This window comes from Melanaphis sacchari, unplaced genomic scaffold (assembly GCF_002803265.2).
Source record: "Melanaphis sacchari strain LSU unplaced genomic scaffold, SCAv2.0 Contig2_pilon_pilon, whole genome shotgun sequence".
NCBI classification, from domain to species: Eukaryota; Metazoa; Arthropoda; class Insecta; order Hemiptera; family Aphididae; genus Melanaphis; species Melanaphis sacchari.
In genome coordinates, this window is record NW_020271173.1 from 3815826 (window position 1) to 3834177 (window position 18352).

At 24.2% G+C, this 18352-nt stretch overlaps 2 protein-coding genes and 1 long non-coding RNA gene across 4 annotated transcripts; 2 read left to right on the top strand and 1 right to left on the bottom strand.

Moving 5' to 3' along the window:
- The first annotated feature begins 100 nt into the window (after positions 1-100).
- LOC112596063 (dynein light chain 1, axonemal) lies at positions 101-3653 on the top strand. Of its 2 annotated transcripts, none has more exons than XM_025341541.1 (5): positions 101-130; positions 202-353; positions 430-722; positions 1144-1264; positions 3409-3653. In XM_025341541.1, exons 1-4 carry the CDS (start codon positions 125-127, stop codon positions 1248-1250), a joined length of 558 nt encoding a protein of 185 aa, XP_025197326.1. In that variant the 5' UTR covers positions 101-124; the 3' UTR covers positions 1251-1264; positions 3409-3653. The 2 variants fall into 2 exon arrangements, with proteins under 2 accessions (XP_025197326.1, XP_025197327.1); XM_025341542.1 differs by lacking the exon at positions 3409-3653 and adding an exon at positions 1472-1549.
- Positions 3654-9569: 5916 nt separating this feature from the next.
- On the top strand, positions 9570-16271 carry LOC112596062. Its single transcript, XM_025341540.1, has 7 exons — positions 9570-9778; positions 9872-10378; positions 11178-11394; positions 13117-13547; positions 13827-14019; positions 14083-14382; positions 15390-16271. Exons 2-7 carry the CDS (start codon positions 9894-9896, stop codon positions 16233-16235), a joined length of 2472 nt encoding a protein of 823 aa, XP_025197325.1. The 5' UTR covers positions 9570-9778; positions 9872-9893; the 3' UTR covers positions 16236-16271.
- Positions 13279-18332, bottom strand: LOC112596065. The gene is made up of 3 exons (XR_003114743.1): positions 18077-18332; positions 17488-17572; positions 13279-13354 (listed from the first exon to the last, which is right to left on the bottom strand). It is a non-coding gene; the product is annotated as an uncharacterized LOC112596065 (long non-coding RNA).
- Between the last annotated feature and the right edge of the window lie 20 nt (positions 18333-18352).

An 18352-nucleotide genomic window follows, 5' to 3' on the forward strand; every position in this document is an offset into this window, starting at 1 on the left:
TTTATTAGATCAATAATTTAGTGATATATACAACAATACAACTAAGTACATAACCATAGCAACTTAATATATTTCATTTATTTTAACATATGATTAAAAATGAAAGATTATTTTTTGAATAAAAATGGGAGTAAGTATATAATAATTAAAGTAGCAATTATTCACTTAAAATTTATAATTAAATATTATTTAATTTAATAGGATTTAAAAGCTACTACAATAAAGGATGCTATAAAAAATTGGGAAGATGAAAATAAAGAATCTGCAAGTGAAGCTACAAATATATGTTTACAATTTCAATGGCCACCGATTGAAAAAATGGATAATAATTTATCAGTTTTAACTAAATGCGAGTATGTGTTTATTATTAATACAATGTTTGTTAAGTATTATATATTTGAAGGTGCAAATGTTAATATTTTTTTATAGAAAATTATCATTAAGTACAAATATGATTGAAAAAATAAATGGTCTTGCTGCTTTAAGAAATTTAAAAATTTTATCACTGGGAAGAAACTACATTAAGGCTTTTACTGGGCTAGAACCATTGGCTGATACTTTAGAAGAATTATGGATATCTTATAACTTTATTGAAAAAATGAAAGGTGTTCTAGGAATGCGTAAACTTAAAGTTTTACACATGTCTAATAATAATGTCAAAGAATGGGCGGAAGTAAATAAGCTTGCAGAAATGGAAAGTCTAAAAGACTTTTTATTTGTCGGTAATTTATTGTTATGTACCTATATTATTCGAATTAGGCATATAATACACACTATAAGGGTATTATTATAATTTAATAACTTATACATTGGATAATTTATCAACTATTCATCAAGAATTTTAGACCATTTATTAAAAATAATGGTATTGTTAAAATTACTTAATTAATATAATATTGGAAATATATATTTTTTTATTTAGTTTTGAATATCATCACTTATCAATCAATAATTAATATGTGATATGTTACAATAGCATGTATTATATATTAATTGCATACATGTTTTTATTAATTTAATGTTAAGGTTGGTAGCTATAGAAAAAATAATGTTTGCTATATCCTTAAATAATATGACATCAGTTTATTTGTACACATTATCTTTGTTTAAAAACATAATGATAAATAATTACAATTTCCTTAGGAAATCCACTCTATGATTGTTTAGACGAATCTATATGGCGTAGTGATTGTATTAGAAAGCTTCCTAAACTAGTTATACTGGATGGAGTACCAATCATAAGAGATTAAAAAATTAGAAACAAGTAAGTCTCAATTTACTAAATAATTTAATATTTTGTCTTATTTAAAAATAAAAATACTTGATTTATTGTTATGATGTATTAATTTATTTATTATCTGAAGTTATGTCAAGTCTAGAGTTTTAAATTAATTAATAGGTACTTAATATTTTAATTATTTTCTGTAATTAAGTTTTTTTAAGACTATTATTATTCATAATGTTATGCTAGTAGGTAATCAAAATATTTGATGTATGGAGTATCAACTATCAAGAATGAGACTATGATTAATTTGGCATCATAATTTATAATTACACATGCAATTAGTTTTAAATTAAAATTATATTTAATTTTAACATCTTTAGAAAATGTTTAATTATTTGAACAAATCATCTGGATGGATCATAACATATTATTTCAAAATTGCATACAGATTTACTTATTCAATGAACAAGAATAAAAAATCTAAATTGTGAAATGTGATTAGAAACTACATCAAGTTGTACATTTCACTTATACTCTTTGGTAGCTAGTCTTAAGGATTTTTTCTTAATATACATCATGCATCCTCAAATATAGTTCTACAGTGATAGCATTAATTTTTTTTGAACATTTTTTTTTTGCGTAAAGTGCAAAAACTACATAATTGGTTTTGTCAACATCTTTATAAAAATAGATCTTATTAATAAACTAAGCTTTATTGCTAATATGTCAAAAACATTTCTCCATAGTCAGCCTAATCTAATAATTCTTTAAAACTAATAAGTCATAAAAAATCTTTTGTTCTACTAAAATTTTTATTTTATAAACATGGCTATACGATTTTCGATTAATGGAAACACTTCAATCAATGGCTTCTTTAAGGGAGAAGATAAAATTCAAAATATTAATTTTCAAATATCTCAGCATTTTATTACCCATTGGTAATAAAAAAAAAAAACCACAACTATAATTATATAAATATACCTAAAGAAAGAAGAGGTCAATAGAGGAACAAAGTTATATCTCTCCCTGTAAATATCTCAATATCTAATTATATGTAAGGAATGAATACCTATCTCAGAAAAAAAAAATTCTGGTATATTCAGTTTATTAAATTTTAACTACTTGTGAAGACTTGTTTCATTCCATATTCCTTCAACTAATATTTGACTGTTTGTGTACATAATATAATGCACTTAAACTTATAATTATTAGTTAAAATTATCTACAGCAAATAATACTAAACTAAATGTCACCTTTGTAATTACAAAAAATGTGAACTACTATTCAGAGGTTTCTTTATGTTAATGTATATCTTTTGCTCTAAAGCAAAAAATATCAAAGTTGTTGGAGTGCACCAATATCAAAGTTTAAGTTTGTCAAATACATCAATATATGCCTACAAATATAAGTATATTTTGTGAAAAGTATATCCTATTATTTAAAAAAATATATCAACTAATTATGTATATAATATACCAAAATATACCATACATGTTACATGTTCTATTTATTTATTTTTTAATAGTTTGACGTTGTACAATAATTACAGAGGTTAAAAAAAAATTGTATTTTCTAAATGTTGTAGGTACTCGACAAACTCACAATGTGTTATTATTATTGCTTGATTATCCTTATAATACATTATTTTTTAATATTATAATATACTAAGTGTTTCAAATAACTTACTGCATTTCCAGCTTTTAATAGCATAGAAATAGTTTTGTTCGTGACATCTATTCTAATAGGTAAGTATTGATAAAATCGGAAAAGGTACTCTTTTGGCGTAAACTGGTACTAGCACTTGTAAAATATACTTGTTTGAGTATGCACCTGGTTATGCGCCCATTGTAGGTTACTCAATTATCCAAAAGGCTTAGATATCGATTCTGTCGAAATGATATTTTTTATCTGTAAGAAATTTATCGATCATATTATTTTCACTAAAATTGATATTATTCGTAGTAAGTTCATAAAAAAGTAACATTGTTGGACTTTAACATATCGTTAGGGGAGACTTTAAGACTGTTTCTCCTCTAAAAACAAAAAAAAAAACAGCTATTTGTAAACAATTAATTAAAAATAAAAATGTATAGATACATTTTTATTTGAATTGAAAATATATTAAATCGTTTTCTTTGTTTTTTTAATATTGAAAATATTAAAAATTATTATTTTTTTAATAGTGAAAATGCCGCCCGAAAATTTTAGATTTCAATCTTAACGTGTAATGGGCAATGGCGTGTAAGGCTGGTTGGACCAATTGGACTAAAAGAGCCTGAGAGAATAAGCCGCATATTAATATTGTAGACGCTATTAAAACTGGGTTCATGACAATTGTCGTGCCGCCGCCCCGTTGTTAGTCGTTGTACGTAGTCATAATTAATTACAATTTACATTCATTGTTTAATAATTGTTATACTATCTGATATTTATTATTTTCGACATTTAAATATTAATAGTTACTTTCAAAATGAAAAAAGACCAAATAATAGACTCTTTAAATTTAAATCATTATGTCATTAAACATTAAAAATGTATTAAGTACAACTATTTTTTCAATAAAAGGATTTTTCTTGTTCGTTGTTGTATAGAGTTGTGTTATAGAATTCAAATTTAATCTCCTCTAAACATTTACTTACGAGCTGCTACTGTGTATAGTTATTCCAGCGGAAATCACGTATCATATCAGATTTATGTTGTAATCTATATGTACCTATGTTTCATACTTTTATCGAAAAAAGACAAATTATTTGGTAAATATATTGGGTAGTATTGGTACTATTAAAACTTGGAAGTATATGGGTGTGTTCAGCGTATTAAGTATAGTAAGTACACTAAGTACCAATTAGAGTGCCTAGAATCTTGATAAAAAGCCTTTTGTATAGATAATATATAAGTAGTAGTAGACGTAGTGTATAAATTTATATATATTAATTTACTATAGTCTATAGTTATGAGCTTATGGTATCGTTCACGTGTTTTTTTTTTCTTCAGACAATTGTACATTATGTTATAAAACAAACAGGTAATTTAAAATAATAGTTATAACAATATAAATTATAAAATAATGTTTTTTAATTTTTAAATTTTAATGCATTTTACTAATGATGTCGCAACATATTTACTAAAATATGTGATCCATTTATATAATGAACACTGAAGTCCAAAGGAAAAGTATTAACTACAAAATATCCTCAAGCAATAAACCATAATATATATTATTATTACTTATTAGTTTATTACATAATATTTTCTTATTGTAAAATAATATGCTGATTACGGTGTATATCAATACCTATACCTACCTACTCGATAAACATTTTACATTTATTTTTATAAAATAAGTATGTATATAGGTAGGTACATCGTACATATTACATGCCACGTCATACAAGTACCTAGGTATACTGTATACGAGTAGAGATGTAAAATGTACGTAATTTTTTATTTGGTATTTACCGAGAAAAATATATGTACATTTATCGTAAATTCTGTAAATTCTGATAATTTTTGTGCCACCATAGGGGATGTCCCTAGGGACTTCTCCTTCCTCTTTTTCATAAATTTACATAATTTCTGTAACGCTTATTTTTATTGGTACTGGATAGTAGGGTGTTAAATGATATTATAAATTTAATGAATGACTTTGTAAAGGTACTTACCTAGTAGTGTATTATTGACTTTTGTATATATTTTAAATTATTTTATATATAATTAAATATTAAAAATGTAGGTACCTATAAAATAAATTGTAAATTAATCAAATTAAATTTATTAGCTATAGGTATCTATTATCTATAATATTAAAAACAACAAAACAAAATTATGTGGGCGTATGTTGAACGATTAATGTTTTAAGTTTTATATATCAACTATTCCATTATATTGATAAATTATAAATATTCACCTCGTTAAGACGTTTAATTTAAATGTCAAATATTTATTGTTTTCAGTAAAAAAATATTTATCTGTAAAAAATAATTGGTAAATTTACCGAGCTTACATCTTAATACAAGCTTATCATGCGCGAGTTAAACTACTTAAATCTTAATAGGTACCTAGGTACTTGAAACTTTAAATATAAGAAATAAATAACGTTTATTAAAATTTTTAATTAAATACTCTTTGATATAACTCTGACACCAATAAATATGTATTACTTAACGATTAGATAAATACAATTATTATAAGAATGTTTTATATTTTAATATCACTTTTTTACTCAGGGGATAAACATTATAAAATACCTAGTAACTAAGATATAAAGTCATAAAAGGCACATACAATTTAGTTTTAACAAATGTAAATAGTTAAGTGATATTAGATATCTAAAAAGATATCTGGGCACGAGTGATTTGGATGCACAACTTATTTTGGAAACCATCCTAATTGAATTAGGCTAATTCAAATAGTCTATTTTTTTTAAATAAAATTAAAATTAATTCGTTACAATTATTATCTGCCTACTATTCAAATATAATTTACATAACTGTGTAAATTATTTAATGCATTAAAATTTAAATTGATTAAGGTCATTAGAAAGACATAGGTACCTTACAAATTACAATAATCATACCTTACGATTTACATGGCTCACCAAAATTGTACAATCAGTCTAGACGTTCTAGAAATCTAGGATTTCCGTGGTATATGCGGTAAAAACAGGATTAACCATATTTACATTTAACGCGATTTGAATGAGTACCTATTATTTTATAAAATATTATATTATATTTCATGAGATATTATGAACGTTGTAACGGTTAGATGAGCATATGCACAATGCACAATAAAATTTCATAACAAATAAGACGTATAGTTATTGTGTGATGTGAAGTTCCATAAATTTGCAACAGCTACATAGAAAATTAGATAGAAATATAGAGTGTTTAGTATTTTTTTTTTTAGTAAATTGTTACTTGGTTACTAAAAAACAGAATACACAGTAGTGCCCACGGCAAAAAAATAAATATCCTACTAAATATGTTTATATGTTTATTTGTCGTAGTATGGAGTACTGACGTGATGACTAGCAACGTATCATATACGACATACGTCCGTACACTTCGTTAATTGCAATAGATATTTACTAATATATCTATTATGTACCTATAACCTTGAACTTACTCCATTCGATACAACCAACTTTATATCATAGATATGATAATAGACAATAGAAGTTAGTAGTTACTAGTTATCTATCATAATTTATAATATTATAGTCTATACTCATAAACTTGTATAAACATTAAACAGTCATAACTAGGTATAGCTGGTATAAATAGGACTTGAAAGAGTCGAAAGTTATAGGAGTCGTATATTTTTTTTTTTATATGATCTCGATTTGTATTAGACCAAGCTAGAAATCCATTCTAACAATGATAAGTTTAAAAATTAAAAATGTTAAATGAATATTTTGTATATTTTATCAGTTTTAGAAAAAAAATGCATATTTCTTTAATTGCATTTTTTTATACATATTTAATATTTTCTAAAGAATTTTGTTGTTTTTATTTTATAACGAACGTATTTATATTGTACACAACCTCACAGATAATGTAAATAATAATATATTTCTACTGATAATAAAGACATGCCGGTATCAACAATAGGTAATATATTATATTCAATAAGAAAATAACTTGTAATAGGCAACCTGTTTTCTTCACATCAGATTTTTTTTTTAAATTTTTTACTTATGTAATAAAATTATATACCCACAACAATACAAAAATCAGTTAACACCTAATAACAATTTACAAGTATATCTATAGCAAAGTGGCTTATTTTTTAATTTCTTTTCTATGCTTTATATATTGGTTTTTATTTTTATTTTATTTTATTATTCTTTTCTAACAACACTTGTGCTTATTGTAAAAATAATATATTTACAGATTATATAATAAAACAAATTAAACACAAAAAAAAAAAATATATGTTGGTTATACTATAGATACTTAAATTTATATTTCAAATGAATTAAAATATTAAATTTTCTATGAAAATAATTTCTTGTAAAAATATACCTACAGTAGATTTTAGATTCATATAAATATATTGCATTATAATATAATAATTTAATGTTTATATGATAATAAATTGTAAAGTGTAAACCGATAGTTGATAGTTCACACTTCACAGTAAAGTTATTTCTTATCTTATAAATTTAATTATTACTGTATTTATATATTAACTACTTCATTAATTAAAAATTCTTAAATTATAAATTAGTAGAATTAGTTTAATTACCTAATTGAGTTCTTAGTTTATTAATTACTATTATTTTTGTAATATTATAAGTTATAACTTAAAAAATTACCTACTTTTTAGTATAATAGATACGATTTTATGAACCTTAGTTACAAGAATCTTCAGTGAGACCTCCCATATTATCTTTTTGGCTTAGCAAATAGATTTAATAAAAATAAATAAATAATAAAATATCTTAAATACCTAGTTATAGATGGTATAGTTTTTTATATAGGTAGATATATCTATCATAACATTTTTAGTATATACATATAATATAATATATTATATAGGTATACCTATTATTGTTGTTTTTTTTCTACTCTATAAACTTAGAAACTATTGGATAGTTTTCAGTAAAATTTATATCAATATAGAATATAGATTCCCTGAGACTCTGATAAGATTTGTAGCTTCTTTTTCAACCCCTACCTGTATCTTAATATAGGATAGTTTACGGCGTTTACGTGTGAATTTAGTTTTAGCTTAGGAGAATAATATTTTTTAAATTTAAAGAATGCAATCTATAACATACTATATAGTTGCTAACTACTATTATAATTAAGACAATTAGGTACCTAATAGAAATAAAACATACAAATATTAAAACAAAGATACAAGAAACAAATTGTGTTGCATAAAAATGATTACCCAGCAAAGCATAATGATGAATTTTGAATAAAACTATATTTCAAAAAACAGACGATTTATTTTCGAATATACATATTAAATAAATGTATGTAAAAATTTAACTCGTATGAAGTAATTAAAAAAATCATGTTAATAATATTTCATACATAAATAAAATTACTTAATTAAATAGGAAATACAAGATATTATATGAAATCAAAATTTAATATTTGAATTTATTGAAACTTTGCTTTAATTTTAATTATTTCAGTTTTTTAGCATACAGTGTAAATGTTTATAAAAACATTTATACAATTTCAAATATTTTTTGTATGCTCAAAATGCAAATTCAATAGTTTTGACTCTTTTCAGTTTTAATTTTATTCATTATGTCAATATGCCATGAGAATTATTAGTAGAGGAAAATTGGTACCTAGATTGCCGTTGGGTCTCATTATGAATTTCGAAAACGAATTGCATTATCTACGTGTTAATTTGTGTTGTACGTTTTATAGAGTATCTAACAGTTAGTAGTTATAGTAGTATAGGTACCTACTAATGGTTGGTTCAAACTGTTCAAAGTATAATGAGGTTTATAAAATATTGTCAAATACACCATGGGTTGGTCATTAGCTAGCTATAGGTATTTTATTGATGTTATTATTAAAATATGACTAGGACGATTAGGTACATTATAATAAAATATATGTACAAACTGGAATAATCTTCGTTGTAATTCAAACACTTTCAAAATATGATAAATTACTTAATAGTCAATACTTAATAAATTGAGTAGATATTTTACTTAGATAATTATAATATTTTATTTTTTTTTCCGGTCATACTAATTAAAAATTTGTCATTTAATTTCAGTAGTGGTATTACTTGTATTACCAAAAAACTGCTTAATTAGTAATTACGTAATAACATAACAATTAACAATAATATTGTTTCTATACCTTGGTGGTGGTACTGTTATCTGTGAACTCGTTGGACGATCGGACTCCGATTTCTACAACTCGAGACTCGAGTATTTTTACAATAGGTTTTATAGTTTTATTAGGCTTATCGTTAAATTAAGCTGATAATAATACAATATTAATTTAATAATTTATCGTTTACTTTCATGAACTATTTTAAGGATACTTAGTTAATAGTGATGGGCGCTACCGACTAGTTTTGACTATCGATAGTCTATCGATAGTTTGTAAAACAACCGAGTGATTTTTCGATTGAATAGATATTTTTAAACCTCGATTGTTTCTTTCGGTAGTTGCATACGTCTTACACCGACTAGTTTTGACTATCGAGTTAAAAAAAAACAATCGAGTGATTTTTCGGTATTATCGACCGAATTTACTTGATAATTTTCACTTATTAGTTTTCAATAGTTCGATAGTTTTTCAATAGTTCGATAGTTTTTCGATAGTTCGATAGCTCGATAGTTTTATAAAACAACCGAGTAATTAGATAGTTTAAACTATACTTCGATAGTTTTCACTCGGTTGTGCCCATCACTATTAGTTAATGTTTAAACATTGATACGCGAATGCGACAAATATAACAGTTATTAGTTACAAGTTTTACAACTGTTACAAGTTTTAACTATTACTACTTTGCTACATTTGTTTAGAAAACATTTTTATTTGCACTGCTTTTAGTTATTTTATTGTTGTAAGTATCAAAACAAAAGTCTAATATTTTTAACAAGATATTTATTAATTATTACCTACTATTTTACTAACTAGTTTCTTTGTTTTTAAAAAGTTTTTCTCTTTCAACAATAAATATGTTTGCTTCAATGTTTAAAACACTTCTAAATAAATCTGGCATCAAGAAGAAATCTATTGCTGCGGAATCTGAAATAGTTAAGATTATTTCAAAAGATGTTGAACACATGCTAACTGAATTAGATGAGATCAAAGATAATGATGATAATGATGATAATTGTTCTGTGACAAAAGATGATGTTACTGATGCTATTGAGTCATTGTCTATTGTTGATAATCATCCAGAAAATTTTAATGACGATGCTTCAGTTGACAATTTTGATGATACTAAAAGTGAAGTAAGCTCTATTGGAGAGAACCAAATAGATATTGTTACAGTTGAGGATCCCACTAAAAAAAAAACTATGAATCAAATAAATAGTCTCCAATGTTTATTTACGTGGAATGTAAAGTCAAAAAACAAGAAAAATTTAATTTTACACATACGGAATAAATATGGAGAATATAACTTGAATATATCTTCAACTGAATTTACATTAGAAAGGTAGGTAAGGTAAGTTTTGATAAATAATTTAAATAAAATACTAGGTATGCATTATAAGTTATTACGAGTCAAATTTTATTTTAACTAATTAATCATTTTTAATTTATGACAATGTAATTTTACATGTAACAGCTAGACACTTTAAAATCAGTATACTTTTTAATTATAATTTTTGTATTCATCCATTACTAATTTCAAAATATACAAAATTACTCACTAAACTATCATTCAATAAAATTCAGGAAATTGTCTATAGTATAAAATTGATGAGTTAAACCTGTTTCTCTATATAATTGTAGCCTATAAACAGTATAAACCAGGCATGCCCAACCTTTTTCAACTGGCGGGCCACATTCAAAATGTATATTTGTACTGCGGGCCGTATATGCTTCATGGGTTTTTTTTTTTTGTTCATTTCGATAAAATATAACTAGTCATAGGTATATCTATTGTACTTACACTTCTTATTAAGAATTGGCGTTACACATTTCACTCCGAACATTGAAAGATTGGTTAAAGAAAAACAAGCCCAAATTTCTCACTAATTTTTTTTTATTAATATTCCAAAATCCAATACATTTTTTTTTATATAAAAATTCAAAATTGTAAAATATTTTATATTCTTAAAAACTTAATAAAATACATTTTTTGTAAATAATAATTTTTTTTTTACACGGGCCGGTTGGAACACCTATGCGGGCCACGGGTTGGACATACCTGGTATAAACTATGAATTACAATTTATTTGGTTCTATTGTTAAATAATGTAAATGTTTGTAATAATGATTGTTATTTTTAGGTTTATAGGTAATTTAATTATTTCTTATGAATTATTTCATAATGGTGAACCTGAATTAGCTCAAATGAAAATATTGGAAATTGGGAAATGGCTCGAAGAATTAGATAAAGGTACTGATGAATTTTATTTATCTATTAAAATTGGTCTTCAACGTGTTATGAAGGCTACCTTCATTCATATGTTATTTGCTACAAATCTCACTGGAGAATGTAAATGGGTAAGTTGTTAATTTTAATTAGATATTATTTGTTTATTTTCATTATAATAATTAAAACTTTATAGTATGTATATTATATTAAATATTATAATAGGAACATAAAACGAAGCACTTCTTGTTTATGAATGAAAATTTTTTTTATATAAATTGTAATTAGTATAATATAATGCTTTCTACACAAAAATAGTTTAACTTGGCCTAATGCCACATTTGCATCTGTTGTCTGTCTTGCATATTTAAAAACTATTAATTTTGCATTTAACAAAACGATTTTATGTTAGTTTTAACAATTGTGAATTAACCTATTATCAAACTATTTGAACTTAAAATTAACAATATTGTCTGTGTTTGTTAAACAGTTTAATTGTTATAATTGTGTGATCTCAAAATCTAATGATAGACGGACTGTTGTTCAATCATGCAAAATACTTCATTCAAATTTTTCAAACTCATCTCTACTCTCTCCTGTCCACTCATAATAATTCAATAGTATAAAATAAATGATATAGAACTATTAACCATTAGGGATTAATTAATCAAAATTATTTAAATATAGTCAATCTAGAAAAAGCTACTTCAGTGTTAATAAATATTCTCTAGCACAGTAGTTCTCAATCTTTTTAGTACCACAACTCAAATTTCCCCCGAAAAATCTTTCGCGGCCCACATGGTTTCACTTTTTTTCATTTTTCAAAAAGTAGTTAGATAAAAAAAAAAAAAAAATGTGTAAATTTTTAAATTTATATAAAAAAAAAAATTTAATAATTTAAAAATATAATAGTTATAATTATATAATATAATTTAAATTTTTTTAACAAAATTTTTTAATTAGGTACTTTATTAAGTTTAAATCATTATATTTATCATTGTATAGGTTTATAATCAACATATTTTTACAAATGTACTTTTAATAATAACAATGTAACATAATAATATATTTAATATTAATTTATCATATATTTCTTGGAATCTGCATAATTCAAAAAAATTGACTGACGACCTATCGATGGGTTGCAACCCACAGTTTGAGAAACGCAGCTCTAGCACATCTTAAATAAACCTCTACATCCTAATTATATAAAAGGAATACTCAATTTTCCTGACTTGTACTATTCAGATTAAACTCATTGTTGCTGATAATTTAATTAGTTTATCTACTTTAGATTGCTTTTAAATACAAATAAAAAACTGATTCTTACAAACAATCTTTTTTTTAAAATATTTACAAAAACCTGCATAATTAAAAATGTGTTTTTTAGGTTTATCAGCAATTAATAATTAGTTGATATTGATTTTTGGTAATTGTTTTGTTTTAATATTGGCTTACGATTTATATTAGCATATATTGAAGTATTTGATATTGGTAAAATATGTTATTGGTAGATTCCTAGTTATATAATGTAATAAAAAATACACTAAAAATATTACAATATTTAAATATTTGATAAAGTTTAAATTATAAAAAAAAATATTCATTCTCTATAAAATTGGTCTTAAACCTTTCCAATTACAACCCTCAAATAAAATATTCAATATTTTTGTAACATCTAAAAATATTTTTCTTATGATCATAAATAGGAAATATGTGGTTATGACCCTATATAATAATTAGGTAACCACGAGGTTGAAAATTGCTATATTATACATTTTAATTTGAAAAAATGTACTTAATTAACATATGATCGCATAATAGCCAAAGTATCTGTTTTAATATTTTTTCAGTTATTGGATGATATTGTATTATTTTCCATAATGGATTCCAAATCAAGGGCATCTGTACATGCAATACGTGCAGCTGTATTAATTGAATATGGTGGAAATCTAAACTATTTAAAAAAAGCTTGTGAGATGGCAAAGAAAGCATGTGATTTAGATCCCAAAACTTCTTATTGGTTTTATATTCATTCACTTGCATTGGCAGCTCAAAGACAATTCTTACAACCATATAGATCAATTCCAACTGAAAAAGAAATTAATGCAATTAATCAAGCAAATACTTTATTTAATGGAATAAATACACTTTTCAAATACCATGAAATGGTACTATTTAGAGAAACTACAGTTGGAAATTATCATAACAATAAAAATAAAAATGATAAGTTTTTGAACAAAAACAATTTTCAAGACAACAAAAAAATTATTAATATGATTGAGTATGTAAATTCATAAAGATTTATTATTTATAAAATTAAGTTTAAGTATTTTCTATTAATTTGAATGATTTTTGCGTATTGTCATTAAACATTATTGTTTATAGTATAATTATAAATAGAAACTATTATTTACTTCATAATAAAAATAAAATATGAAATAATTATTCATAAAAATATTTAAGTCCATCTTTGAAAAATACAATTTTAAATCTAGCATTAAACTTTATTTTTAAATATCATAATTATAACTAATAAGTAAAATTTTATAATTTTTTATAGAACCTTAATACATATGGATCCAAAAGACCCTCTCTTGGTAGTTAAATGTGCTAAAGTAATAATGACTCTTCCAACTATGGTTCGTGATTTTAATTTAGCAAAACAATACTTAACAAAAGCCTTTGAAATGGCACCAAGTGATGCAGCTGTTTTACGAGCAATTGAAAACACAGTTCAAGCTTATAAAGATATTGTAAGATATATTCAGAAATAATATTCATAACATTTTTTTATTTGTCATAATTTTGTTTTTTAGTCTAAAACACAGAAACTTAGAAATAACGAAACAAAACAAAATCAACTACCACCGTTGAAGAAAAAAAAATCAAAATTAGAAATTGATTTTGAATTTATAGTAAAAAAACAAAAAAATGGAGAAGATCCTATTCCTTACCTCACTAATTTAATTCCTAAATATGATGGACTAGATAAGTCAAAAATTATAGCTCAGCTATGTTCTTATACAATATTATTCACAAACAACTTAAGATCTGGTGTCGAAGAGTTTAATAAGTTGATTGAATTACCAGGAACTACTAATAATGATATAATTACAGTAAGTATTTTTCTTAAATATTTTTAAAAATAAAGTAATTTTGACATTGTGTAAAATATGGTTTTCTATCTACATAATTAGGAAATTATTCATCTAAAATATTTTATTATTATTAATAACTAATTAAAAATCAATTGATCATGTAATAATAAAATATTAATTATTTTAATTTAACTTATTTTAACTTCTGATTGTAGTAATGAAAAATGCTTTTTTGAGCATGAAGCATTAGAGATGGTTTCTAGTAGTAAATTATATCAAATTTGTACAAAAATTCAAAAATATTTGTAATTTAATTTTTTGTTAGAAATTTATGAAATTCATAATTTTAATACTTAAGACTTAAAAATTGAATATACAATTCTTTATATTTTTTTTTTACCAGAATTTAAAAAAAGGTTAGTGTAACACCACATAAATTTTTTGTGAGCATAAGAAGTTCAAATTTCAATAAAATTGGATATATTATTATGAATATATTTTAATAAATAAAATATTATTTTTTTTTTTATGATTTATAAAATATTTATTGTAGTAAATTTCTCTATTACATTAATTATTAAAATATTTTGTTTAATTTTAAGCTATTAATATCAAGATTCTTTTTATACTATTCTATGGTATAAAAGTATTGACTTCAAATTTAATTTTCTAACTGTAGGCGGCGTTACTTTTACGCCGACCCATTATTAGTTAATATAAATCAAACTCATAAAAATATAAAAGAAAACTTTATTTTGCATAAGAATATTAAAAACATAATACATAAGTAAAAAACAAAACTACTCACACACACAAACAGTGCGGCGTCGGAGGTATAGGTTGGTGATATTGCCAACCTTACCCTACATAACAGTCGGTTATAATGTTATACTATAATTATTATTTTATAATATACACAACTTATTTTTGGAAAAATTACTTCAACCTACAGTATGACTAATACTTGTATGGTGCAAGGTCCTATTTGGTTATATAACTTCTTATTAGTATTTTATTTGTTTCAGAAACATACTTCATTATTTGGTTCAAAGCGATTTAATTTATCAGAGCTTATTTCTAATGAAATTAGATTAGCTACAAATTTAAATGGAACTTCTCCTGACGATATGCTGTATTATTATAAAATGTTAGCTAAAATCATGGAAACATGTAATCTAAAAATAAAAGATGTTGACTCGTCCATGAAGAGCAAACTCATTGTTAATTTAAATGTTAAATCTAAATTTTCAAGTACATCAGTGCCAAGTGAAACTGAATTTTCAGATGGTGAAAATATTGATAAAAATATTACAAAACAAAAACATAAAGCAAAACACTTGCAAAAGAAAGGTCCTAAAGTATTTACAAACAGTGTTAAATCGAATAAATTGGCAAAAATTACAGATGACGACCCTAAAAAAAATAAAAATACATCAAAAAAAGCAGAAAATAATAAACCACGTCCAAAAGCATATGATGTGAATCAAATGAAAGTTAAAATGGAGAAAGTTTTAAATTCTTCCAAAGGTGGAAATGGTAATGGATTTGACAGTAAATCTAAAGTTTTGACTATGGAGAATTTGGGAAAAAGTTTAGAAAAGAATTCAGAAATACATCGTTATACCCAACAGTTTTATCAAAACATTTTAGCTACCACACAGTCACGTTTTAATTCACCTAATGTATCATCTGGTGAGCTTAATAGCTATTTTAATCAAAATCATGCAAATTTTAGCTTGCCATCATCATCAAATTTACTTCAAAATTCTCCAAATATACCACAATTACTCAGTTTAAGACCTCAAAAAGGTCCACAAGATTCAAATTCTAAGCCAAAAACAAGTTCTATTAAATCAAATTTTAAAAAATAATAGTTTCAGCTTATTTCTGTTTTTTGTTATTATTTTTTTTTTTTATTAAAATATTCAATGGTTTTTCATCAAAAAATTATGTTTGTAACAGTTTCAATACTAAGTTTTAAGTTATTTTATTTTATTTTTCATTTTATTACTATAATTTTAAGTATATTCAGTTATGACAATAATTACGAAAAAAGTTTACTTTTGTAGTATTGTTCAATATTTTTCACTGTAAGAAAATAATTTACAAATTGTTAAATTAATTGGTTAAATTAAAAATTAAAAATAATTATAAAACATCTTCAGGTATTAATAAGCACACTAAAGAAAATAAGCAAGTGAAGTCCAGTGTTTGTATCTTTACTTTGATATCATACATCTTATTTGTGTATTTCTACATATCAAGTCTTCTAGATCTAGTATTGAGTGAATGCCCAGTAGAGTTATGACACTGATCTGGTATACCCCTGGTAGGTTAATTAGAAAATTAGACCACAATGCCGCCTGAAATTTCTTAGATTTTGGCCAATGTTGCTAGATCTGTCAAACTTTGATATCCCCATCTTGCAAATATTTATAGCAGCAAGATGAGGCTTTGGAAAAGTAGATATTACTATCACATGACTACACGAGTTTAAAGCTTGGATTAAACTGAATGATTTATTTGGACCAACTAATAAAAAAAATTGGTGATAAAATGTATTTTTAGTTCTTATATTTATATATATGTACTAAGATAATTAATATCGATTTATCTATTTTCATAAGTGTTTTTTTGAGATATATAAATTATTTAAGGATTTTGTTTATTTTATGTTGCATATCAATTGTATTTTAACTTTGAATTATTATTTTATGATATACTTTGTAAACTGAAAATATTTTAAATCATAATATTATAATGGACTATATTTTAACTTGCTGTACACTATTACTATCTTGCTTTTTGGGATAACATCATCTAAATGTTTTGTAAACAGAAAATCTATTTTCAATTTATTTTATTTTGTACTTATATTATTGTAATAATGATTTAATATTTTTATCGATTTATCACATAAAAGTTTTGATGAAATAATGTATGTTTTTTTTTACAAATCAAGTTTTCAAAATTACTGTTAAATAGTTATGCGAAATAAAAAAATACAAAATTTGAGTTACACTCGCATTTAAACTACAAATAGGTACTTAAAAAAAAATAAAAAATTATATCTATTTATGTATCTATAGTATTCTTAAAATCATAACCAATAGGTAATATTACTAATTTTTAATTTTTTAGAATATTTTGATTTTGAATGACTTGCATCTTGAAGTGGTTCTAGCCAGTATTACTTCAGCGTTAATACCTAAAATCAAATAAATGAGGTCAATGACTATATTTTAAGGAACATCTGTAGAGGAATGGGTTGGATTAATCTCATACTGCCCTTCTAAAATCAGAGTCAGTTGATAGGCACATGATTTGGTCGGTCAAATATCGTTTGCTTTGGGAGAACCAAAGGTCTGCCCCAAAGTGTATTATTTTAAAGACAAACGCCTTAAACTCTTCCTACTCATGATTAGCATTTAATTCTAAAATCCTTTAACTAGAAGACCACTTTTTCTTAACGATATCTGCTGCAGTAGGAATAAATGCTGGCGTGCCGCGTGCCGCTTCATTAGTTATTAATATTTAATAATTATTATTAGGTAATTACCTAATAATTGTTTTATTTTTCTAATGTTTACAGGTTAGGTACATACACATTTTTAAACATTTTCGAATTCAACTTCGTGGATTTAAAACGATTAATAGTGTAGTGGTGTACTATTGTGGTACTATATAATTACTTACAATACTGAATACTTACATAGTACATACTCTCAAATATCAACAAGCTATGGCTATTGCGAATTGCGATTAACAATAGATCGTGATATTGGTGAGTGGTGACAGCGCACGGTTAAAGCACAGAATATTTTGTCGGTTAAAGTGGTTAAACTAAAGTTTTGAATAATCTAATATCTTCTTTTTTTTTATCAATTATCAGTTAAAATCACAGTACAAAATGTCCACTGCATGACTTAAGCCACGGTCCGCCGTACGCTTATCAAATAATAGATAGCGCAAACCACAGAATAATATC